The 26,748-nt window shown below is 41.9% G+C and overlaps 1 protein-coding gene across 3 annotated transcripts in view; it reads right to left on the minus strand.

The window, feature by feature from the left end:
• LOC147028658 (NFATC2-interacting protein-like) overlaps positions 1 to 26,748 on the minus strand; it is a 74,709-nt gene that overhangs the window by 11,579 nt on the left and 36,382 nt on the right. For all 3 annotated transcript variants that reach the window (XM_085879291.1, XM_085879293.1, XM_085879292.1), the window contains exons 5-6: positions 4,140 to 4,305; positions 3,896 to 4,031 (exon numbers count right to left, since the gene is read on the minus strand). In XM_085879291.1, coding sequence (XP_085735417.1) covers positions 3,896 to 4,031; positions 4,140 to 4,305 — 302 coding nt within the window. The remainder of the gene's footprint in view (positions 1 to 3,895; positions 4,032 to 4,139; positions 4,306 to 26,748) is intronic.

The raw sequence follows: 26,748 nt of genomic DNA on the forward strand, positions 1-26,748 counted from the left end.
GTTACGGTCATTTATCTGTCAACCAATGACAAGACACAGTGCTATGACGTCACAGTTGTTTGTTTATTACTTACGAAATCTAAAGATTTCGTAAGTATATTAATCAGTTCCGTTTCTGTTTGTTTGTTTGTTTGAAGGCACGATAACTCGAGAAAGGAAGAAGCTACCAATGTCAAATTAGACCACGTGATTCAGGAGGGTGATGGCTAGCGCTGATTAGATTTTGGTCAAAATCTGTCAAAGGTCAAGGTCACAGTGAGGTCAAACATCAAAAAAAAATTATCTCGCGAACAGAAGAAGCTACCAATGTCAAATTGCACCACGTGATTCAGGAGGGTGATGGCTCGTGCTGATTAGATTTTGGTCAAAATCGGTCAAAGGTCAAGGTCACAGTGAGGTCAAACATACAAAAAAAAGTTATAACTCGAGAACGGAAGAAGCTACCAATGTCAAATTCGACCACGTGATTCAGGAGGGTAATGGCCCGCGCTGATTAGATTTTGGTCAAAATCGGTCAAAGATCAAGGTCACAGTGAGGTCAAACATTCGATTTATGATGGTTTAGTACAGAATCATCGTAGAAACTTCTGGTTTGCGTCGCTACCTTCTCTAGAGACAGCTTTTATTAGACAAGGTCAGAGGTCAAGTTGACGATTTCGTAAGTACCAGTCTATGACTGCTTGTTTATTTATTATTTTTTTTGCACGATTGATGGTCCAATCTGATTGAAACTTGCCAGGAACATTGCTGGGGACCCGCGGATGTGCCTTTTCAAGGTTTGATATTAATCGGATAAGCGGTTCCCAAGTTACGGCCATTTATCTGCCAACCAATGACAAGACACGGTGCCATGACGTAACAATTAATGTTTATTTATTATATTTTTTTGCACGATTGACGGTCCGATCTGATTGAAACTTGGCAGGAACATTGCTGGGGACCCGTGGATGTGCCTTTTCAAGGTTTGATATTAATCGGATAAGCGGTTCCCAAGTTACGGCCATTTATCTGTCAACCAATTACAAGACACGGTGCTATGACGTCACGAATGACATCACAATTAATGTTTATTTATTATTATTATTTTTTTTTGCACGACTGACGTCAATTCTTCTTCTTCATTTGGTATGACCTCACAAATCGACGCTGGGGACCTGAGTATGTGCCTTTTCAAGGTTTGATATCGTTCTTCATCCGTTTCAGCTGTTTCCCAAGTGTTTCCCAAGGTTTGAAAGCTGTTTTTTCCCAATGCTTAAATTAATTGTTCAAATTATTAATTAATCCCAAGGTTTGAATTTTCCCAAGGTAAACAGCTGTTTCCCAAGGGTTTCAAAGCTGTTTTTTCCCAAGGTTTGAATTAATTCTTGTGCTTGGTAGACATTTGTGAATACATTTACAGAGAGAGGGGTGAGAGAGAGAGGGGCGAGAGAGAGGGGCGTCAATTCAAGAGAGGGGGAGAGAGGAGTGGGGCGAGAGAGGAGGGGCGAGAGAGAGGAGGGGCGAGAGAGAGGGGGGAGGGGGGCGAAAGAGAGGAGGGCATCACAATTCAAGAGAGGGGGCGTCAATTCCTACGGGCCCACACTAGTTTCCCAAATTCTGATTACACACAATGATTGAAACAAACATTATATTTACATATAGTAGGTAATAACAGTCTGTAACATTGTTGTTGCAGCATTAAAAAATCCAAGCTTCACTAAACATTTTGCAAAAAAAGTTGATAAAAAGGATTGGTAATCACAAAATGTCATCATTTTCAAAATCGGGTAGGATTTTTTTGATTTGGTCAGGCTGACATGCAAGTTTTCAGCTCAAACAACAGCAAAGTCAGCGCTAATGATTGGTCCAGGACAAAAACATTGTAGTTTCGGGTTTTTTTTAGCTTGTACCATTGTTTCATAATGCTATGTGAACCATTGTTTAAAATGACTGTCAGCTCATCGATGACTGTCATTCGAAGGGTCAAAAACCCAAAATTGTCCAGAAATGATAACCTGAATAAAATACTGCATCAATGCTATCAGTAAGCTTAGTAATATGATCAAAAGCATTTATTATGGAAAATAACATGAATTACACAGAAAAATCACCTTTCTGAAAATGTGACGGACCGGTGGAGAAATTTTCATCGGATTATATTTTCACTAATAGGGGGAATAAGGGAATGATACTTGATCAGATTAATCACTCCCATTGTATTTGAGTATACAGTATAACCAACAACAATTTAATTTCCATGTTATTCGTCTAAACTATTGACTGAAATGCAAAATGTGACGGACCGGTGGAGATTTTCACTGGCCAAACCCAATTTGCTAGCCGAGTCATATCAGTTCCCTAATCCTGATGCATGTGTGTACCTAGCATGAAAGTTTACTATTACTCGAAGAAACTTTCAAGCAATATCATTAGAAAAAATATTTATTTTCTATCGGATTGGACTCGAGGGAATTTATAGGCACCAATAAGAGCCTTCTAGTGTGAAAATGGTCAATTTCGACGTTTTCCGTCAGTTCACATGGATAGACCCTTTTCGAGCTGATCCAATTCTATTTTCAAATAATATTGGGGCTATTTGTCATACTGGGAACCAAGACTAGCATAAACAATGGAAATAATGTCAGCCCGATAAGAAATGTCCTTGATTTACAAATGTGAAAATAAAAAACAGGCCCTTATTAACAACTTCATTACAAATTCCCCAGAGTGAGCACATGAAGGACTCAATATAGACCAGGAAGACCATACATTTTTTTATAGATTTTGAAACGCTTGTTTAGAATATCTCCTCCAAAATTTTGTTTAGTAAACTATTTAGGCACACTGATCACTTTCTACAATGAGGGTGCCCTGAAACACCGTGGCTCACACTTCCCTGCGTTGGGCCCATTTTATTTTATATCAAACCACCATAGTGGAGCAACTTAACTAAATATAGCATAACAATTGTGCATTTTGTGAGGAAAGCACCAAATTTGGCACACTAGTAGCCTATCATATTATGAACAGATTTGGATATTGGCCATCTCAAATTCAGCCGCTGATGGCTGTGGCAGCCATTTTTCAAAATGGCCACCAGTGGTTACTGTTATGACACATCTGCTTTACTGGAGAGGAATGCAGGTTGATAGTGAAAGTTTATTTTCTAATAAAGGTCCAATAATGGTCAAAGAAAGTAACAATTTGATTTGGTTGAGAAAAAAAAGTTAAAGTGCACTAATTAGTTCGATGTTCGAAGAATTTTATGTTTCAGTTATTCGATGTTCCTGCCTGAGTTTGAAGAATGGTGTCACCCGAGAGAAGACATTCCCAACTTTCAGTACTGGGCAACTGTGCTGGAACTAGAGATGTTGGTACTGGTCTACATGAGTTATCTGCGGCAGGCTTCATTCACGATGTACCTTGATGCCGTGACGGAACTGGTCCCATGGTTCCATGCCTTAGACTACACACACTATGCCAGGTGGGTCCCTGTTCACCTGAGGGACATGATTGCACTCCCAATGAAGCACCCAGATGTAGCGAGATAATTTATGGCTGGCAACTTCACTGTACAGAAGACGAAGAACATGTTCTCTTCGATCCCATGCTCAAAGATGCTGCACTTACATCATGGCCTTTCCAACCCAATGTAGAGTTTAATGAGGCCTTCACACTCACGATCCACCATTTGTGTGTATACATAAGAATTCGAACCTGAGCTTCTCTCTTACTCTGAACAAAACTCTCCGGTTTGCAGTTTTTAACGAATAAAAATAATCACATACCTACACTCATAGAGAATGCTCCAAAATATTGGGGAAGAAATTGTGGATTTTGAGGAGGGGGTAGATGCATAACCACTATTGTGGTTGGAAAAGAAAAGACACGTGTAAATTGAGCACAACTTTCTCACCAATTATGTCTGTGTAGTTGAGGCCGAGTGACAGTGGTGTATCATTATTGTCCAGCTGTCTGTTGTTGAAGAAAATCAACAGTGTACCATCATTCGGACAAAGTTCCTGCTGCAATGCATCCTGCAAAATGTCTGTCTGGAAGGGGCCAGGAAATGGGAAGTCAGGAGGAGTGTGAAAGGGGAGTCACAAGGCTATTCAGCACCATATATGGAAGAACAGCAGTGAGAGAAGAGTGAGGCTCACCTCGTTTATTCTAATCCTGTGCATGGTGCTCTGATAGCACACTTTCACAGACACCTCCCTGCGCTCTGGGATCGGGTTAGGGACCTCAACTACATCATCCATCGACTCGTCCAAGCACAATTTGTGTAGGTTGTCCATCTTTTGTTGCATCTCTGTAACAGGAGACCTATGACCAAATAAACAACATTAATCAAGACAATAGATCACAGCTTTCATTTGACTATGTACTACAAATAGATGTTTACAGCATCCTAGGGTGGGTGACACTTCAAGCTCAACAGCCATGGGATTGCCATAGTTTTCTCTCTATTCCATTCGTCACAGGATTGTTGTTTTATGGTCCTCGTCCTTGACTGAAATAACCGCTTGGTTGTATCATCCACATATAAAACTGCATAATATCAATTGTCTGAAATACCAGACAGGTTAGAAACAGAGTGATGTGACTCACTGCTATCTGTCCAAAACAAACAACAGCAGCAAATCATGACATCTTGTTTCCACAAGCAAGTTGTGTTTGCCATGTTGTTGGCCCATATCCATATCTATGCATGTGGGACCAAAATGATGATACAGGACTGGCAACAGGAACATCAATTTCTGGGGCAAAAATACTTCATGTGTGGGGGGGGGGAGTGGAGAAAAAAAAAAAAACACACAACTACTAGACTTCTGAAGGATGGAGAGAAATAGCTGGGTCACTACTGGGAATAAGGCAGTGACAATTCTTTTCAAAGGATTCACTGCTCAATTCAGATACCTCCACATCTATTTTAATTATTTCATTTCAAGTTACAAGGTGCCTATGACTACTGATTGGTATCTTCCCAAACTGCCAATTGTTAGAGTAAAGACAAAATCAATAGGATGATCCTGTTTCATTAAACCCCACCAAGTACTCAGTGACAACACAGGCCTCAATGTCCATGATCACGTCACAGGGATTGACTTCGATCTACAGGTCACCCTTAAATTTTCAATTCATCCAATGTCACCATTCTTCACAAAAAGTCAGAAACTTCCTGACGTCTTCCTCAGTCAAGCACCAACTTTCAAGCTTGGCCTTGATGATGCTACCCCTACAAGTCAAAATCTTCTGCACCATTAACAATAAATAAAAAGAAAAAATTAAAAATTGGATTCCAGCTGGGTAGTTAGTTTTCTGTACGAGAGTAGACATCCATTTTTCTTGTTTTAAAGTGGAAGGTTTTAGGATGAGCTTGCACACAAGAGAAAGAGAGTGTACTTTTATATGAATTAAAGGACAGTAGGCATTGTACAAATACATATGGTACAGGAGATTTAAACCTGGGTTCCTTGCATTGCAAGTGAGGGGCTTAGATGGGAACACCAACATGTGAAGACCAATTCACGAAATTTCAAATGAAACAGCCTCATGTCTTTGGGCAGGATTACCTCCTCCCTTTGACTAAACTCTTCACTCTTCCAGTTGTATCAACTCCACCCTGTGTGTGCATAACCTCATCCTGTAGTCCATGACGTTAGCTCATCTGAAACATAGTTCCGGGAAGCTTATGGGATGGCGCGTCGTCCTCCCGTTTGCAAAAACCGCCCGGAGACAAAGTAAACACTTGTAACTTCTATGAAAATTCTGATGGAATTATGACTAAACTTGGCAAAAATGATATTTGGTATCATCTTTGCATTTGGTAAAATGATATTTGCAACGCGAGTTTAATCACGGCATTAAAAAAAAAGAAAAACAACAGACAAAAAAAAAAAACAAGAAGAAGAAAATAAGTAAAAGAGCAATCAGAAATTGCAGACCCTCACCGGGGCTTGTTTTTTGTGGTGTTTGTGTACTGGAGTATTATGTAATTAAGAAGCGACATAATTATAACTGCCACTTTTAATTGCTGGCAGTGATGACCAGATACCGAGGCGTCCAGCTTTGATTAGACACTTGACCCTGACCCATGACATTTTTTTATTATTCAATTGAATTTAGATTGGGATTAAAATAAATTCAATTCAAATCAAATGGAAGACCAAATAGGTACAGTCCTGAATTTGAGGAATCAGAAGGAACCCAAACAAGCAAAAAGTAAACATGAAATCATCAGGAGGAATCTGGATGGGATTCACATTCCAGCTGCTACTCTTCTACCCTCAAACCCATCCAAGTACAACCAAGTGAGCCTTTTTCCAAAAAATTCCAAAAAAAAAAAAACATCCCATCGAATTAAAAACTAGAGTAATTCGACTGCACACAGTCGACGGGTGTGCCTCTGCTCTCCTGCACAAACACTTGAGTATTGACATATTTGACCCTTGACCTTCATCATATCTGGCCCAAAAACTAATCAGTTAATTGCCCTGTCTAACTTTACCTTTGTACCAAGTTTGATGAAATTCTGGCCAATATTTCTTGAATAAGGGCGTAAACAGTAAAATTTCAGAGTTTGACCTTGACCTTTGACCCTTATCACATCTGGCCCAAAATCTAATCACTTAATTGCCCTGTCTTACTTTACCTTTTTACCAAGTTTGATGAAGTTCTACAATTTGCTTCTTGAGTTATTGCGTAAACGAAAATCCGGACGGACAGAAGGACAACCCAGAAACATAATTGTCAGCGACTCTGATGCGGAGGCATAAAAAAAGAAGAAAGTGTGTGATCTTTCTGTCTTCTACCATCTCTTCTCCGGTCTCGCCCCCCCTCTCCCCCTGCTCTGTCTGCGACATGTCCCCCCCCCCCATATTTCCGCAGGGCGCTCAAGGTCCGCCAGCAACCCCCTTCTGGTAAAACGACCAAAATCATGAATCACTACTCACCTTCACTCTTTCATTCCTCTTTTTTCCCGCCTTTGGAATAAACTCCCGCACTCTCTTCAATCCCATTCTTCCCTCTGGGCCTTCTAAACAGCAGTTCACCACCTCCTCTTATCTTTCCCCATCTCAAACCTTGATCTTTTCTACCCCTGTTAATCCACCACAAACCCACCTCCTTCAAATTCCCTGATTTCCTTCCTGAAAGTCCCTGCGATGTCCATCTTGTATTCCCCATGTTCCCTGCCCCATCCCTCTCCCTTACCCAGATCTCCTAATGTCTCTGTTCCCCATTGTTTTGTCCTTCCCTCTCCCACCCTTCTTGTCTCATGCCCCCCTCCCTCCTCAATCCAAGCTCTCATATGAGTCTTAACAATGTCGACAAAAAAAAAAAAACATTTAAAATTTTTTTTAAAGAAGTAGAAAAAAAAAATAATCAAAAAGAACCCAGATCCAAAAAATTAAATAATTCTGGCTGCCAGACGATGCATCCGATCAGGCTGAAATTTAAAACATGTTCCCCATCACGACAAGATCATAATTGTGAAGTTTCACATCGATTGATGAAGCGGTTCAAGAGAATTAATTTAATTAAGCGGTTCAAGAAATACGTTTTTTGCTCAATCCAATATGGCTGCCAGACCACGTGACATCAATTATTCATGAATATCCTGGTGGCCCCAAGGCTTGGGGAACATTTCTGTGAAGTTTCCACTCGATCTATCCTGCGGTTCTGGAGAAGATATTTATAGGTTTTAGGGTAAATCCAATATGGCTGCCAAACTACGTGACCAATGACGTCATGTGTGAACCTTTTGTTCTTCATGGATAGGCAGTCATACGTGTAAAGTTTCGCCCCAATCTGTTGAGCCACTTCAGAGGAATATTTTTAATTTCTTTATTTTTTTTCAAACAATATAGCTGCTGAATCACGTGACCGATGACGTCATCAAAATATTTTTTTCTGTGGACTACTTTATTCCGAGATGACTCAATTTTATACTGATCAGATGTAGCGTTCTGCATCTGCAATTATGACATCATAACGAAGACACCTATGATATTAAAAAAAAATCACTTATTCCCCTTGAGGAGTACTTGCCACGTGCTAAGTTTCAATTTTTTTTTTTTCTCTCCTCGGTGAGGTTTCAGATAGAGGTCCAAAGTTTTTCTGTTTTTCCAACATGGCTTCCACACCACATGACCTATGACATCATAATTAAGACACTCTACATGAGTAATTGCTCTGACGGTGAAAATATCGTGTCAATCCGACAAGCGGTTGCGGAGAAAAACACTAAAATTCTCTGCAAAGACAGACAAACGGACCCAAATACAATACCCTCTCCTCTGGCGAGGGTGATTAAAAAAATAAATAAAACATTTGGGCCCATTATATTGGTTCATTTTGCTGATTCCATCCCATGTTGACTTCCTCCTCGGATAATTATTCTACCAAGTGAGCTCCAAGGGTTATTGCACCTTTTTTCTTTTTTTTAACCTCATACCAATTGCTCCATTTCCACCTGCATTTCCCATTAAAGTTTGTCATATTTTAATGACCTATTACATGGTTTATCTTGTTCATGTGCAGTACTTGTGCAAAGGTTTGGGTTAGTTTTATTTTTTGTCGTGCCATTCCCCAATAAACATTTGTGAGATGTTAGAAGAGTGTAATATCGATGGATAATAAATCAAATTTCTGTTGAAGTCAATTTAATATCACAGTTACCTTTAAGTGGATTAAAATTAATGAGCAAATTGAAAACGTTTCATTACCTTCACCAAAGGAGAGGGTATTGCATTTTGGTCCATTTGTTACTTGGCGAAATTTTTTTTGCCAAGTATGTTGGTCTGTAGCGTTTGTCTGTCTGTGTGTTTCTGTCTGTCGTCTGCGTCACACGATTTTTGGCCACAGTTTTCAAGCAATCGTTCTGAATTTTTTTGTGTATGTAGTTGACCGACGAAGGACAGCAACGCTTAATTTTGGTGAAGGTCAGAATCCAGATCCGTATCTGAGAATTATTTAATTTCTAAGTGATTCTTCACCATTGAGAGATGGGGCAAAAACGATATTGCATGATATCTCAAAAAGGTGTGGACAGATTCGGATGAAACTTTGTGGACATGTTGGGTGTGGTGACAAGGACTAATCAATTCAATTTTAGTGAAGATCCAAATCTGGATCCAGATACAATTGGGATTTAATTTTTAAGTGATTCTTCACCATTGAGAGCTGGGGCTAAAAACAATAGAAAGCACAATATCTCAAAAGGTTATGGATAGATTCGGATGAAACTTGGGATTGTGACAAGGACAAATTTATTCAATTCGGTGAAGATCTGAATCCGGATCTGGATATGAAGGTTTTTCAAGTGATTGTTCATCATTGACAGATCATTGAGAGCTGGGGCTAAAAACAATAGAAAGCATAATATCTCAAAACGTTATGGATAGATTCGGATGAAACTTGGGATTGTGACAAGGACAAATTTATTCAATTTGGTGAAGATTTGAATCCGGATCCAGATATGAAGGTTTTTCAAGTGATTGTTCATCATTGACAGATGGGGCCAAAAACTATGTATCGCATCAGATCTCAAAAAATTGTTTATGAGTTGTGGCAAAACTACTGTTCAGTCTGGTGGAGGTATATGCTCTACAGAGTGCCGTTCCATTTCGCCAAGCATCACCGAGTGATTTTTCATTTGTCTGTGTCTCTTTGTCCACACATAACTTTAGTGTTTTTCTCCGCAACCACTTGGCAGATTGAGACGAAAAACAGCGACTACTACTTTACATTGTTTTATTGATAATGATGACGTCGTAGGTCACATGGTGTGGCAGCCATGTTGGAAAAAAAAATACTTTGGCCCTCTATCTCTGAAACCGCAACAAGAAAATACACCATCAGAGATGGGGAATCCCCCGCCATTGAATGAAAAAGGTCATACATATTCCAGATAATGAGGGAAGTGAATTGGAAACAAGACACCATTTGGTCATCATCTCGAAAAAGTTCCCCAGGGGTGAGGAACGTAGTAACCAAAAATAATTTAAATCAGATAAGCGGTTTTCCATTTATTACAAAAAACCTTTTTTTCAAGATGGCCACCCCAGTTGGCCATCTTGGATCCGGCCACGCCCAAAATCAATAGGGTTCGTCCTTTTCAGGTGGTACATGTGTGACCCAAATTTCAAATCTATATGGCGAACAGTTTATGAGTTATCACCCTCACAGCTATAAATGTTGATGCCCGGACGGACGGATGGACAGCTGGACGACCTGGATGACAACAACATCCCACTTCCGCCACGCGGCGGGGGATAAAAATTGAAACTTGGCACGTGGCAAGTACTCCTCATGGGGAACAAGTGATTTTTTTTTCTGACGTCATAGGTGCTTTTGTTATGACATCATAATTGCTAGTCCATTTGCCGTTATTATGTGTTCCATTGTCAACCTTGTTGATGTGGAAAGTGTATGGTTTTATGATTATTTTGGACTAACATGGGTCCATTAATAAAATTCAGGTTGGTTGCGGGGGTGGCAACCTTGGGGAACTCCTGTAATTTGCATAAATTCAAGATGGCCGCTACAGGTCAGACGATGCGGCTAGGTTTTTAATCGGTCAACATATAATCCTGTGTAATACCTCTTTTCCATATGATTTTGACATGGGGAATTCAATTTTGGGGGTTCGTTTTTACGTTCAGGAATAAATAGAGGTTCACATGAAATGTCCATGACTATTTTCTGCTGAAAATTATGCAACACCAATGCAAAAGTGAAGTCATGAATGGTTCACAACAGTATGTTGATAATCAGAAAGCATACACATCATCATGTCATCATATTGGACATCTTAGGAACAGAGGACATAGAGCCTAGTAGACAACTTACGTATTGTTCATTCCCATTCATTGTACTCGTCCCCTTCCAGTTTTGCTTCGACACGCCCTTCTTCCACTTCACTTTCACTGTCCTCCACAGTCTTGTGTGGGTTGAAGCACTTGTCACTGCAACCACAAGTGCAGTATAGCGTGCAGGAGATCTTTGCATGGTGACAACTGCAACTTGCCGTACTGCAGGCCTTCCCCTCTGCTTTGCATCCACACCGCAAAACATCCATGAGGTCCAAAGGGGCTGGTGGAGTAGCAGAAGTTGCTGGCACTGGGATTCCATCTCTGATGTCCCATCCATATTTTGTAATGTCAAGTTCAGGTGGGGCCTGCTGATCAGCTGATTTTGCAAGTACTGTCTGTAGATGTGCACGCAAAATATGGAGGAAGAGATTGATCTCAGTTGGAGGTAATGCCATGAGCTTGAGGGGCTTGCCAGACTTCCTTGTGTACATATAGTACCTCATCTCACTCATCGTGGTCCCTTCTGGCTGACCATACAGGGCACAGAAGAATGTCCGCCCTGCTTCCATGAGCTGTTCATGGCTTGCGTTCAGCTCACCAAGTGCGGAGTACAAACCAGGGAAGTTGCCAGCTCTCAGTGTCTTCAGGGCTGACACTTTGCCCTTGCCATATGGGTATGACGTGGTATCTGAGCCAGCGATGTAGTGCATTCCCAAAAGCTGCAGACACTTGGGGCCAAGCTGGTCACAGGTGGTGTTGATATCCCAAATTGCTCCATCCCACCTTTCCATCTGCACTGTGGACTGGATGTTGCGCTGGTAAACCCAGTAAACCATCAATACAAAAACATCAGTGTCATCAGAGAGGATACGTACCACTCTTGCATTACATTCAGCAGCCATGAGCAGGTGTGAGATCATTGTAATGTCTGTTTCATCATGGTTGAACGCACCATGGCTACGGCTCTCCACAGTAACTCCTTCACCAAAGTTATAGGAACTCAAAACCTTGGACAGCTGCAACTTGTTCTGCTTGTTTTTCAGGATGGCGTCTCGACTAGGCAGGGTGTGTTTATTGTGCGGTCATAGTTGATGGAACCAATGCCAGAACGCCTCACTCATTCATGGTCCTTTGCAGAAACATCATAATATTTGTCAAAGACCAAGATCTTCTGACCAGCAATGGTAGACAGCCTTGTCTTGATGGACTCAACTAAGACTGACACAGTTCCCCTGAAAGGCCAGACAATATGATAGAGAAGTCGGCTCGCATCAACAATGGTAACATCTGGTTGCAGAGGCTGTTGTGCCTGAACACAGAGTTTGTGTGCCAGTGGTGCTTTGTTGCCTTTCCTTAAGCACCCATATTCAACAATCAGTGAGGGGGGTACTGAGCAGAGCTCAAACTGGAAGATAGGTCCTAGCTCCATTTGTCTTTGCTGTCCAATAGTCAGCAGCCTGACGAAGATGGTTTCTCGATCAAAGATCACCTTGTCCCCAATTTTCACTCCTTTGTCTTGATGGGGCATGAGATGGTTGCATGGAATCCACCTGGAAGGGATGCATGGAACTCTGCAACCATTTTCTGACCTATAACCATGGAATCCTCAACATTCACTTCAGCTTCTCGGGGAGCAATTCGACCATTGGCAATGTTGTACAGATGTGGTGAGTGATTCTCAAGAGGATGAGACACATTCGACAATTCAAGTAAAATCCGGCCCCTATCATCTGCATCAAGTTCTCTCCTCTTCTTCCCCTCCTCCTTGTGACGTGGTCCGATTCTTGTGTCCTTTTCTCTCACTTGGTCTTCATTGTCCTTGTTTGAGGAGTCAGGGTAGATGTATTCCATTGTATCTGAGATGTAGGCAGTGACAGGAAAGGAATCGATCCACTCTGCTACCATCTCTGGAGAAAGAGTCATAACCTTGGAGGCCACCCTTGCCAATTCTAATAGCAATTTGTTCACCGAACTGATCAGAGCTCACACCATTCCAAATGCTTTCCTGGTGACGACACACAAAAGCACCTGATATGAGCTCTGACTTGGCATCTGGTGGCAGCAGATAGCGCATCTCCAGAAGGTGATGGGTGATGTAACGGGCATAGTGATGGTGACCAGCAACAAAGAAGTAGGGAAGCATGCGTTCAAGTGTTAGCTGTTGCAGCAGGAAGTCTGCCTCCCTCTCACTACGCAGAAGTTGATGAACAAGCAGAGTAGGCTTGATGAAGTTATCAACCCAGTGCTTCCCAGTTGGGTGCTGTCTGCATGTCTCAAGGTAGCTGCACAACTCCTGGAATGTCTTGGGGCCGGTGGTGAGGAAGGAAATGAGAAGGGCAGTCGAAACCATCCGGAAGGCTCTCATTGATCGAACCCAGAACTTGCCACTCATGATTCCTGCCAGGCCCCCAAATGCTGAACTGATGAGAGTCTCAACACCAGACCCAAGCATGAGTTTGCCAATGCAACCACAGAAGGACTGCACAGTGTGCATTATCCCAGGCCTCAGAATCACATTTTTAAAGCGATCAACGTCATGCCACTTGATTTGGCAAGCCCCCATGTAGAGCTGGAGATCCACAGAGATGTGGACATAAGTCATTCCCATATCAGTCAATGACTTCTGAAGATCCTCCAGTGAAGTCACTACAGTGTCTGGATGAGAAGCTTTGGCATCAATAAGGGGTCCAAACATGTAGGTACTTGCTGGCTTTTTTTCTGCATGACTGGTGAATGCTTCTTGGTTGTTGAACCCACCCCATCCCATGGCGTTCATTGTCAGAATAGTGACCTTGTCATTCAAAATGTATCTCACACGGCAAATAATTGCCAGGAACTCGAACATTGACCTCAAATTTACTTCTAATCACAAAAATAAGGATAAATATCGATTCCTCGTGCCAAAATTATATGGAAAAGATGTCTCATGTGTAATTTTAAGTTCATTACCTAAAAAGCTATATTTTCAGCCCGGTCGATGACGGCCATCTTGTATTTGCGCAAAAATAACAGATTTCCCCATGGTTGCCATCCGGGCAACCAAGCTTACTTTTGTCTATGCATGCCTGTGAACAAGAAACCACCATAAAACCATACACTTTTGAGGACAACAAGGTTACTTCTCCGGCAAATGGACTAATAGGTAGAACACTACATCTAATCACTATGAAAAATTTTGAGGGTCATCTAGGGACAAAATGGTCCACAGAAAAAAATACATGACGTCATCGGTCATGTGATTCGGCAGCCATATTGTTTAAAATAAAAATAAAAAACCTTCAAAAACTTCTCTGAAGTGGCTGAACAGATTGAAGCGAAACTTTACAAGTATGACCACCTATCCATAAAAAACAAAAGGTTCACACATGGTGTCATAGATCACAAGATTTGGCAGCCATATTGGATTTACCCCAAAATGTATAAAAAAAAAATCTTCTCCAGAACGGCTGGAAAGATTGAGGGGAAACTTCACACAAATGCTTCCCAAGCCTTGGGGACAGATTGAAGGGAAAAATAGCAGAAAAGGTGAACCAGGGTATTCATGAATTAAATGATGTCACAGTCATATTAGATTGAGCGAAAATCTTTTAAAAACTACTTCTCTTGAACTGCTTAATCGGTGAAACTTCACAATTAAGATCCAGTAATGACGGAGAATTAACGTTTTACATTTCAACCTGATCGGACACGTGGTCTAGCAGCCAGAGTTATTTAATTTTTTTGATCTGGGTTCTTTTTGATTATTTTTTTTGAATAAGGCTCACTTGGCTGCACCTGGATGAATTTGAGGGTGGAGTAGTAGCAGCTGAAATGCGAATCCTATTCAGGTTCCTTCTGATGACTCAGCCTGTTTGCTTTTTGCTTGTTTGGGTTCCTTCTGATTACCCCAATGCAAGACTGTACCTATTTGGTCTTCCATTTAATTTGAATTGAATTTACTTTAATCCCATTCTAAATTCAATTGAATAATAATAATAAAAACCATCATGGGTCAGGGTCAGATCTCCGATTAAAATTGGGTTGTATCAAAGTGGGCCGTCTTGGTACCCGGTCATCACTGCCAACAGAAAGAAGTGTTGGTTCTAGTTATCTCATTAATTATGTAACACACCAGTACACAAACACACCACAAAATACACCACACAAAACAATTCCTGGCATGGGTCTGCAATCTCTGATTGCTCTTTTTCTTGTTTTTGTGATACATATCATATTTATCATGTGCTCGTAATTTCCACTTGCCACAAAGAAAATATGCAGGGAATAGTTTGTGGATTTTTGTACAGTAAATAATAAAAAAATATTGATCGTAAAAACACCAGTTTCATTAATGCAAATGACAAGAAACCACAACAAAAGTTGCAAATTAGTAAATATGTGAACTTGATTCTCATCAGTTTGTTTGTGGGTTCAAAATGGCACCAAGGAAGCAACTTTCAACAGAACAGCATGTGAAGATCCAAACTCTGAGAAGAAAATAGCAGAAAAGGTGAAGATCTCCCACGATGGTGTGAGGTACACTTTGCAGTGACTCAAAGAAACTGGCTCAGTACACGACAAGAAAAGGCCAGGATCAGATGAAACTCCCCAACGCAAGACGAGCATTTGAAGTTTCTCATCTTATGTGAGAGAAGGAAATCAAGTCAGTAGCTGGCCAATTAAATGAAAGCAGGCCTGAACATCAACCGGGAGTCCAACACTGTGTGCACAAGGCTGACTGCAGCAGGTCACGATGGCAGAGTTGCAGCAAAGAAACCACTACTGGGACCATAGAATACAAGGTGAAAAGACAACATTGCAAGACAACATTGCAAAAAATTTGCAAGGCAACACCAACAATGGACAACTGAATGATGGAATGGGGGACTCTGGTCTGATGAATCGAAGGTTTAATTTTTTTGGATCAAAGAGACGCCAGTTCGTACACTGACGACATAACGTCCACCCACTCACCTCCATCTGTCTATCTATCTGTGGACAGGATAACTCAATAAGTTGTGGTCCGATTTGAATGAAATTTGGTGGAGAGCTTGGATATGTGACAAGGACTAAATGATTATATTTTGGTGAAGATCCGGATCCAGATCTGACTACTAGAATTTTTTAAGTCATTCTTTACCATTGGCAGATTGGGCTCAAAAATGATATATAGCATGATATTTCAAAAATGTATTGGGCCAGATGTTATCGTGGATCAGGCATTCCGGAGCAGAAGTATGCGCTCTACCGAGTGTCCTTCCAGTTTCAGAATAAAATTAGCTGTTCCTGTTGGTTTCCTCTGCTGGGTAGTGTATTTCCCATCAGAGACTCAACCAGCAGAGATTCATGGTCGAGTTGTCGGTGACTAAACTGTTTCTCCACCAGGTTTTCTCGTGAGGAGGGTGTATGGATATGGTCACCAGCAGGATTAAAAACAAAACCTGTCAAAGGGCAGAGGAGCTACTCGCGAGCAATGGCCATGCATTTCCATTGCCCAAATGTGTCTGCGGATGTCCTCCTGCAGTTGGGTTACTTTTTTTAGGGGTCGTGGCAGGATTTGCACTCTGGCCACCGTAAAACACTTCATTCCGCAAAACCAACAAATGCAAAAAAATCTGATAACCCCCAAAAAATGGAAGTTGCTGCCCTCCGCAGAGCAGCTCAGCGGATGACGGGATTATGGGAAAGCCGTCGGGACCCTCATTCCTTGGTTCCAGGAAGAAAACCATGGGGTAAACCCGCCAGGGTCAGATTGCGGTGGTGTGTGGCAGATTGGTGCTGAGGTGTCGTCTCCCAGAGGGCGGTCTTCTTGGTTTAACCTGAGGCGGTCCCTTCAGGTCGTTGCTTGGAATGTTCTAGCTCTAAGAGATGATGATCATCTGTCTCTGTTATCATCTGAGCTCAAGTGTTTGAACAAAGGTATTGCAGCACTCTCTGAGGTTCGAAGGCGAGATAGTGGTATCATGGTGGGTGGTTACACCTAATACTGGTCTGTCGCTCTGATGGTTACCATTCCCAAGGAGTTGCTGGAGCGGTGTCCAATAAGCTGACTCCAATGATAATTGAGGTAACATGTCAACGAGTGTATTAGAAGACCAAGGATTCATCACTCCTTGGGTGTCGTTTCCCTGGTCTCTGTATATGCACCAACTGAGGCGAGTGATCTCACCGTGAAGGACGCATTCTATGCCGCACTCGAGTCTGTGGTTGATCAGTGCCTCAGGCAAGATTTCAATGCATCGACTGGAACCGATAGTGATGGTTGAGACATGTGTTGGTCCCCATACATTGAACTGTGAACCAGAATATCACAAAGTTCCTTAACTTTGCAAGAAGTCATGGACTTCAGGTAGCTGGTTCATGGTTTCTGCATCCACAGGCTCATTGCTGGACTTAGTATTCCAATGCTGGTGGTGTGGCAAAGGAGACTTACCATGTGATCTTTGATGGTCGCTGGAGGATGATGCAGAACTGCAGGGTCGACCGAAGTGCTCAGTTCCTCAATAGCGACCACAGGCTTGTGGTAGCAACTCTGAAGTTGCAGCCTAAATCTTGGAGAATAGTGCCATCCCAGCATTGGCTGGATGTTGGCAAGCACAAGGAGGGTTGCTGAGGAGTTTGCGAACAGGCTGAGTGGGGATTTGGGTGCTTTGGGGCATCCTGAAGAGTTGTGGAGTGACACCATCCTGAAGTTTAAGACCACCATCCTTGACGTTGCCAGTGGATGTCTTACAACTCACCGTAGGGCGAAGAAGAATTTTGTCTCTCAAGGGATACTGGATACCATTGACCAGAGTCGCAGGGCCAGGCTTAATGGCAAAGCTGAGCTGTTCACCGAGTTGAGGCGTACAACCCTACGTGCACTGAGGGTGGACAAGGAGGCCTATGTGCGAGGAATATGTGAGGGGGTAGAGTATCACCTGTGATCAGGTGATTCTCGTCCTGCTTACAGAAGAATCCCTGGATTGCCTTCCTCCAAGCCCGTCCTGTTCGATTTGGTAAATTGGTCTGCCCTCTGGAGAATTCTCAGTCTTTGTGGGGTGCCACCAAAACTGATCAATCTGATGTCTGAACGATACCCTGGTACTGAGAGTGCTGCGAGATGTGGTGATAAAATTGCTGACATTTCCTGTTGTTACTGGAGTTCGTCAGGGGTGTGTACTGGCCCTCATACTTTTCAGAACTTGTTTGGACTGGATTCTGGGGAGGATGTCAGAGAGATCAAGTTGCGGTGCATCGTTTAGGAATGTCAAGATCTCTGACCTTGATTTTGCAGATGGAGTCATTTTTGCGGAGACTCTGGATATCCTTTTGTGGGCCCTCGAGGTGCTGAATGATGAGTCGGGGCCTCTGGGATTATGTGTTTCCTGGGTCAAAACTTTCAATGACATCCAGGCTTTCAATGACATCTTGGATGCTGCTTTCCTGTCTGTACCTGGTTGTGGTGAGGATGCTGAGGTCATGGAGAGATTCATGAACCTTGGCAGTGATATTCATGTCTCTACTGGCTGTGAGTCATGGTCAATAGAAGTCTGGGTCAGGCCTGGGGAAGTCATGGATTCACTAGCTCATGGGGTGTGGTGCTGTCGGTACCTGTGCAGGATGACAAAAGTCAAAGTCTTCAGGTCCTTGGTGCTTCCAGTCTTGGACTCTGACCAGGGATCTGAGATGGAGACTTAATTCCTTTGTTAGCAGATCTCTTCAGAGAATTTTGGCGATCGCTGGTCGGACTGAGTCCAACGAGTGGTTCCTGAGAGAGACTCGAATGAGATTTGATACCTGCATAGTCCGTTAGCGTCAGCTGCGGCTGGATGGACATGTGGCTCGTTTTCCTGATGCTGATCCTGTTCACCAGATTCTCTCAGCGAGGGAGACTCGTGAGTGGAGGAGGCCAATGGGCTGACCGCGTTCCTCGTGGTTGCAGCAGGTTGATCAGCATCTCAAGGAGATGGGGATGGGCCAGGAATCTGCCTGGGGGATAGCCAGCCAGAGGCCCCTGGAGTACTGGTCGAAAGTGGACGCAGTGACACGCTGCTCCTGCGCATGCTCCCATACCTGACCTGACCTGACCCGACTCAACCATGAGCACCAAGGAGCTTTCAAAAGACTTCTGGGATAAAATTTTGGAAAGGCACAGATAAGGGGATGGATATAAAAATATTTAAAAGGCCTTGAATATCTCTTGGAGCACAGTCAATACAATCATTAAGAAGTTGAAGACGTGTGGTACCACCAAGACCCTGCCCAGATCAGGCCGTCCCTCCCAACTGGATAACAAAGCAAGGAGGAGACTAATCAGAGAGGTCATCAAGAGGCCAACGGCAACTATGAAAGAGCTCCATACTTTTATCGTAAATACTGCTCACTGCGTGCATGTGACAACAATATCCTAAGCACTCCACAAGTCTGGCCTCTGCGGAAGGGTGGCAAGAAGGGAGCCATTACTCAAAAAAGCCCACCTTGAGTCCCGCTTGAGGTAAGCAAAAAACCACTCTGGAGATTCTGAAGCCATGTGGTCTGACGAAACCAAGATGGAACTTTTTGGCCTAAATGCAAAATGTTAAGTTTGGCATAAATAGACCGGGAGCCCGGGGGGCTTAGCTCAACTGAAGAGGGGAACAATTGCCGTCCTCATGGTAGGATGCCAGATGATATTCTCACCTCAGAACTCTGCGTCTGCTGGGACACTGCTGCTGGGTTGACATTCTGCCAATATCCGTATCGCATAATCGGCGCGAGTTCAACCTGGCAGCGGAACGGCCCCAAGTAGGTTTCTGATATTATGTGTATAGCTTGCAACATGGTACAAACAATGACAGACGATTTTGCCGCTGGAATACCGGTGACAGATGCTAATTTGATGCCGCGAAAATCACGCCAGCTCAACCGAACAGCGGAACGGCTAAAACCAACACAGAATGCGAGTAAGGGGTCCCCTGAGTACAAAAGGAGCACTGTCGGACAACTATGTCGCTGGGCCCCCCAGGACAGACGCTCCCTAATTCGGGACCCTTTGGTTGCGCTAGCTCAATCGAACAGCGGAACGGCTAAAACCAACTCAGAATGGTAGTACCAGGTCCCCTCATTAGGTCGCCCGCAGGCGACCTGAAGTACTTGGTTGAATTTGGTCATACAAGTTTTCTACGTCTGTTTTTAGACTACTGTGTCTGCAATTGGTCAGTCGAAGTGACGTCATGGAATCCCCACGAGGCGACCAATAGATCATCCAGGGATGTATTCGGAACCGAAGACGACTTACGAGTCAGACCGGAAACCCGAAGTGGAAAATGAAACTGACATGTCAAGTATTTGTATGCTGATCTGGTACCCCACTCCACGAGCGAAGTCGGGTGCCAGATCATTTGTGTGCTTTGTACGAGATTTTCGCTGATTTATAGTTTTACAATCACTCCAAACATGTTTTAGGGTAATTCCAGCATAACGGACGTAACATTGAGACAAAAATTGCATCACTAATGTTGAAATTTTGAAAAGCTTGGCCATATTACAGAGAGTTTCTTTATTACATATCATAAATTGTCTCTATGGCTTTCTGATGTTGGTACAACCCCCATTGTGTAGTCTACTACTAAAGCAAAAATCAACATTTAAGAGGCGTAACGGACGTAATATCGAAATGGACACAACTAAAACTGGCCATAGCACAATTCTTAAATCCTGCGAAATAACCAATTTGTAGTATACCTTTCATTCACGGTAAGCAAACTAAGCATAAGTAGCATACTTTCTATATTCCAACGATACGATCTGTCTGTTGTTTGTTAAAATATTTTGAAAAGTTCACTGTAACGGACGTAACATTTTCGACAAAATGATAACAGACAGAATGACACCGTTGGAAGATGTTGAGGCAGTTCTTTCAAGATGGCCGCCAAATCACGTGACATCATGCATGGAGTAAATATCACATAAATTATGAAAATTCAGACCTAACTTAACACCGTCCAACAGAAATCCTTTTGAAAAATATATTTTCAAATTTTATGCTTCATGTCCATTATTACCCTTTACACACAGTAGACTGCTCCCTGGCAGGGAGAAGAGAAAATTTAGCTGAAAACAATTTTTTTCATCGTTAATTTCAATTTCGTTTTCCACTTCCGTTTTCCGGTCTGACTCTTAAATAGTCTTCGGTTCCGACTACATCCCTGGATGACCTATTGGTCGCCTTGTGGTGATTCCATGACGTCACTTCGACTGACCAATCACAGACACGGTAGTCTAAAAACAGATGTAGAAAACTCGTCATATGACCGAATTCAACCGAGTACTTCAGGTCGCCTGCGGGCGACCTAATGAGGGGACCTGGTACTACCATTCTGAGTTGGTTTTAGCCGTTCCGCTGTTTGGTTGAGCTAGCGCAACCAAAGGGAACCTGAACTCGGGAGCATCTGTCCTGAGGGCCCAGCGACCAAGTTGTCTGTCAGTGCTCCTTTTGTACTCAGGGGACCTGGTGCTACCATTCCGCTGTTCGGTTGAGCAAGCACACAAAGGGAACCCGAACTAGGGAGCGTCTGTCCTGGGGGGCCCAGCGACCAAGTTGTCTGACAGTGCTCCTTTTGTACTCAGGGGACCCCTTACTAGCATTCTGCATTGGTTTTAGCCGTTCCGCTGTTCGGTTGAGCTGGCGTGATTTTCGCAGCATCGAATTAGCATCTGTCACCGGTATTCCAGCGGCGAAATCGTCTGTCATTGTTTGTACCGTGTTACAAGCTATACACATAATATCAGAAATCTACTTGGGGCCGTTCCGCTGCCAGGTTGAGCGAGCGCCGATTATGCGATACGGATATTGACCACAGAATGTCAACCCAGAAGCAGTGTCCCGGCAGACACAGAGTTCTGAGGTGAGAATATCATCTGGCATCTTACCATGAGGACGGCAATTGTTTCCCTCTTCGGTTGAGCTAAGCCCCGCGGGCTCCCAGTCTAAAACCCAGCACAGCACATCATTCAAAGAACAGCATCCCTACTGTGAAGCATGGTGGTGGCAGCATCACGTTTTTGGGATGTTTCTCATCAGCAAGGACTGGGGCGCTTGTCAGGATTGAAGGGAAAATGGAAGAAGCAAAATACAGAAAAATTCAAGAGGAAAACTGCTGCCCTCTGCAAGAAAGCTGAAATTAGGACGGAAGTTCACCTTTCAACATGACAATGACCCGAGGCACACAGCCAAAGCTGCACTGGAGTGGCTCAGGTACAAAAGGATAAATGTCCTTGAGTGGCCCAGTCACAGCCTCAGACCTAAATCCAATCGAAAATGTGTCATTACTTGAAGATTTCTCTCCATAAATGCTCCCCACACAACTTCATTGAACTTGAACAGTTTTATGCAGAAGAATGGCCAAATATTGCCCAATCAAGGTGTGCAAAGTTTGTATAGACCTATCCCAACACTCACAGCTCTATAATTGTGAAAGGTGCTTCAACCAGGTATTAACTCTGGGTGGGGGTGGGATGGACATGTATCCAACCAAGATATTCTAGCTTTGTATATTTCATTAATCTTCTGAAATTTGTAGAATTTGTTTTTCACTTGGAAGTTGTGGGTTATGATGTTTAAATAATGGTGGAAAAAAAGTCTGATTTCATGCAATTTAATTCCAGACTATGAGGTAGCAAAAGGTGAAAATTTAGAAAGGGGTGTAAACTATATATAGGCACTGTAAGTCACAGTGATTAGTAAAAAAAACATTTTTAAGGGGAAAAAAAAATGTTGAGTTTGGTTGGAAAATGAGCTTTAAAAACAAAACAAAAAAAATAAAACCAATGTCACCCGCAGGGTGACCCGTATCTTGCCAAAAGGTGACCACGTGTGACTTGTTTAAGGTCACACTGAGGTGAACAGATCTGCTATCCACCAGGAGCAACTCCTTGAGGAATATCTGCCTACGAGAGATTCCGATGAGAATCGTTCTACAGAGTAACCATGAAAAATGTGTTTGCCTCATAACATCACCAAATGACGTCATAATGTCTCAAGCTTGACATATCTAGAAAGCACTCATCGAGGTGTTCAATTTGAGGTACTACACGATATGGTTCCTAAAACTTAAAAATTTGACCTTGGGGTCAAATATGTTTGACCTCAGGCGCTAACCATGAAGGTCAAGGCCAACCGCCACCAAAAACTAATCAGCTGAGTGCCAGACCATATACTACATTCCCATAAAGCTTGGAGACGATTCGATTAAAATTACTCAAAAAATAAGGGTTTCGTCGACTCCCCTGATTTGCGACAAAGTGACCTTGACCTTTGACCTTGACCTTCAAAATTTTATGCACTGAAAGGGACCTCTATAGGCCTCTGATATGCGAAGTTACAAAAATTTCCAATGATAACTGTGCTCTGCAGAGTGATCGATACGTGATTACAGACAAAAAAAAACAAACAAAAAAAAACATATGAAGGTCAAGGACAATCGCCACCAAAATTTAATCAGCTGAGCGCCAGACCATGAACTATATTCCCATGAAGTTTGAAGACGATCCGATCAAAATTACTCAAAAAATAAGGGTTTCGTCGACTCCCCTGATTTGCGACAAAGTGACCTTGACCTTTGACCTTCAAAATTTTGTGCGCTGAAAGGGACCTCTATAGGCCTCTGATATGCGAAGTTACAAAAATTTCCAATGATAACTGTGCTCTGCAGAATTTTTTATACGTGATTACAGACAAACAACAACAACAAAAAAAAAACATACAAGCTGACTAACATATCTTGCAAAAACTTCGTTTTGGCAAGATAAAAAACCCAAACATTTTAATCTATATTGTCTGAATATTGTGGGTGAGTCAGCATCAGCTGATCATTATGCAGTAGCTGTATTCCATGACCAGTTAAAAACGCTTGTAATGTTGGCATAAAGTGTGACCTGATGAAGTTAATGCCTTCCATGGCTTCCCTACTGTGAAGGGTGAAATGTAGAGAATTGTTGATTTGACCAAACACCTTGCAGGACAAGTACTTGAAGACCTTGCTGTGGAAGAAGTTGAGGAACTAATTGTGTCCCACACAGAGGAACTGATGACAGACAAAATGGTTGAATTAACTAAATCAAGTAAAATAGAAGAGGATGAAGACTGGGCAAAGGGGCCACAAATGGCCATTCAGATTGACACAAAGTGGAAAGGAGCATTGCTTTTGGTGGAGGCATAGATCAGCAATTATCCACTGATAAAGAAAGCCACAAAAACTTTAAAAGCAAAGAAAAACAAACATAACTTCAGTCTTTAAGCAACCATCTACCTCCACTGCCACTGGTATCCCCTCCAGCCCCTACTAATTTTCTCCATCTACAAGTTCATCACAATACTGTACAGTACTCAAAACAGAAAAGCCTTCTAATTAATGGTGTTACTTATTTGATTTTGTTTTTATCCAGTTGTAATTATTTATTTTCCTGTTATTATTTTTTGCCGTGAATGCATTTAAATCGGTCACAATAAAACTTGCTATTCTTCTTGCCTTATTCTCTTGATTTCTTCTTACTCATACTTCATTTTGCATCTCTGTCTCAAGAAGTTGCCCTTTTCAAATTTGAAATGCAACTTCCGATTAATTTGGTCTTTCTGTGAATACATGGCCTGAAGAAAAGATCGATTTTTATCTAAAAAAAATAAATAAATAAAATAATAATCTAATGCGAGTCAGTGAATCAATGATGAAATGTATTTAAAATTGGGATTGTATGTCAGTTGCCAATGGCAGGGCAAAAAACACTTTAAAACGTACCAGCACAGTGTAAATCTATGTCACAAGAAAAAGTATTGTGACATGGCACGATAAAAAGTAGTGCGATAGCATTTGTGCTGGATGATGCAAAACATTTCAAATTTGCACCCTCTTGCATGGCAGAAATTCATTGATTCACCATGTTCTCCAACATCCAAGAAAATATTTGATCAGGATGAGAGATTACAGTCAGTATATATATATATATATATATATATATATATATATATATATATATATATATATATATATATATATATATATATATATATATATATATATACATACACATATATATACACATATATATACACATATATAGGCCCAAGTAAAGATTTGTGGTTGGGAGCAAAATCACATGGATCCATATTAAATTCGCCAACCTTTAATTACCTCCACCACCAAAGGTGGAGGAGGTTATGTTTTCACCCCTTTCTGTCCGTTTGTCTGTTTGTGCACAGGATCTCTCAAAAAGTTGTGGACGGATTCGGATGAAAATTCTACTTGTATCCAGGTGGGGTCACACCCAAAATGCGAACACTATCCCATGGGCAGTGATTCCCAAACCTTTTTGTCCATGACCAGATATTTGAAAACGTATTCACCTCGCAACACAAATGGTACCGGTACCTACAATAAAAGTCGTCAGAAAAAATGCTTTTGATATGAAAATCCCCTCTCAAAAACCAGGATTTTGAGACTTTTTTTTCAAGTTTGGGTCACAACCCCAGGTTTGCGAATCCCTGCCATCGGGGAACATGGCCAGCCTTAGCACATGTTTAGCAATGGCAGACTTTTAAGGATAGTTCCATATTAAGGGCTTGCGATGTTCAATGATATGTTAGCCTAAGGTCCTTCCTATCTCTTCCACATATTTCATCCTGAAAACACAGGGAACCATATATACGACTCCTGTCTGATCGTTCCTGGGCAGCTTGTCCTTCACCTTCATCAGTGCCTACCGCAGAGCAAATACAGGTTTGAAATTATATATGTTGTGACGGGTTTGGAAACGTACCCCAGGGGAAGAGCATACATGAACACGTGGGTGACCCAAGGATGAGTTAATGAGCATCACACCTGGGTCTCAGGCCAGGTCTGCTCTTGCTTATTGCTAAAATTAGCAGAGATCTAGTTTACTTTTGGTTGGAAACACCTCCTTCTTCTTATGTATGTATAATGTATATATGTATATACAGTCATACGCCGCATAACAACGTTTCGGGCAACGACGGATCGCATATGCGACGGTGGTCCCATAATCGCATATACGACGGTGATCGCATATACGACGGATCTGCCCGGCTCCATTATAATGGAGCTGAAAAATTCCTATCGCCAAGTCATGTAGCCGACTAGCGCTGCCAGTCGTATAAAAATAGCACATACAATTATGTACAGTACATAATACTTGATAATAATATAAACAACGATGTTACTGGTTTATGTATTTACTATACTGTACTTTTTATCGTTATTTTAGAATGTACTCTTTCTACTTATTAAAAAAAAAAGTTTACTGTAAAAAAGCATGCCGTGTCACGCAGCATTCTTCTACTTTACATCTCGTGTTTATCGCGTCTCTTGATTGCATCATTTTTTCCGTGTGCTTGATTTAATCTCGTGTTGTTTTGTTCATCATGGTCCCTAAGCATTCATCAAAAAGTTTAAAAAAACACCCTTAAATTTTATAAAGTAAAAAAGTTACAGTCAGCTAAGGTTAATTTATTATTGAAGAAAGAAAATTTTTTTTTTTAATTAATCCAGTGTAGCCTAAGTGTACAGTGTTTATAAAATCTACATATAATCTACCCTATACAGGTGTATCATTTTTTTTTTTACTTTTATACCTTTTCTATGTTTAGATACACAAATAATTACCATTGTGTTACAATTGCCTGCAGTATTCAGTACAGTAACATGCTGTACAGGTTTGAAGCCGAGGAGCAATAGGCTATACCATATAGCCTAGATGTCTAGGTTTGTGTAAGTAAGTACGATGTTCGAAAACGAAAACGAAAAAAAAAGAAACAATGATGTTCGCACAACGACGACGTCGCTTAACGACGCATTTCTCAGAACGTAACCCTGTCGTTAAGTGGCGCATGACTGTATGTATGTATGTATGTATGTATGTATGTATGTATGTATGTATGTATGTATGTATGTATGTATGTATGTATGTATATATATATATATACATCTATATATATATA

The sequence above is a fragment of the Eptatretus burgeri genome, chromosome 4 (assembly GCF_056783735.1).
Source record: "Eptatretus burgeri isolate ZD-2024b chromosome 4, Ebu_testis_v1, whole genome shotgun sequence".
Lineage (NCBI taxonomy): Eukaryota > Metazoa > Chordata > Myxini > Myxiniformes > Myxinidae > Eptatretus > Eptatretus burgeri.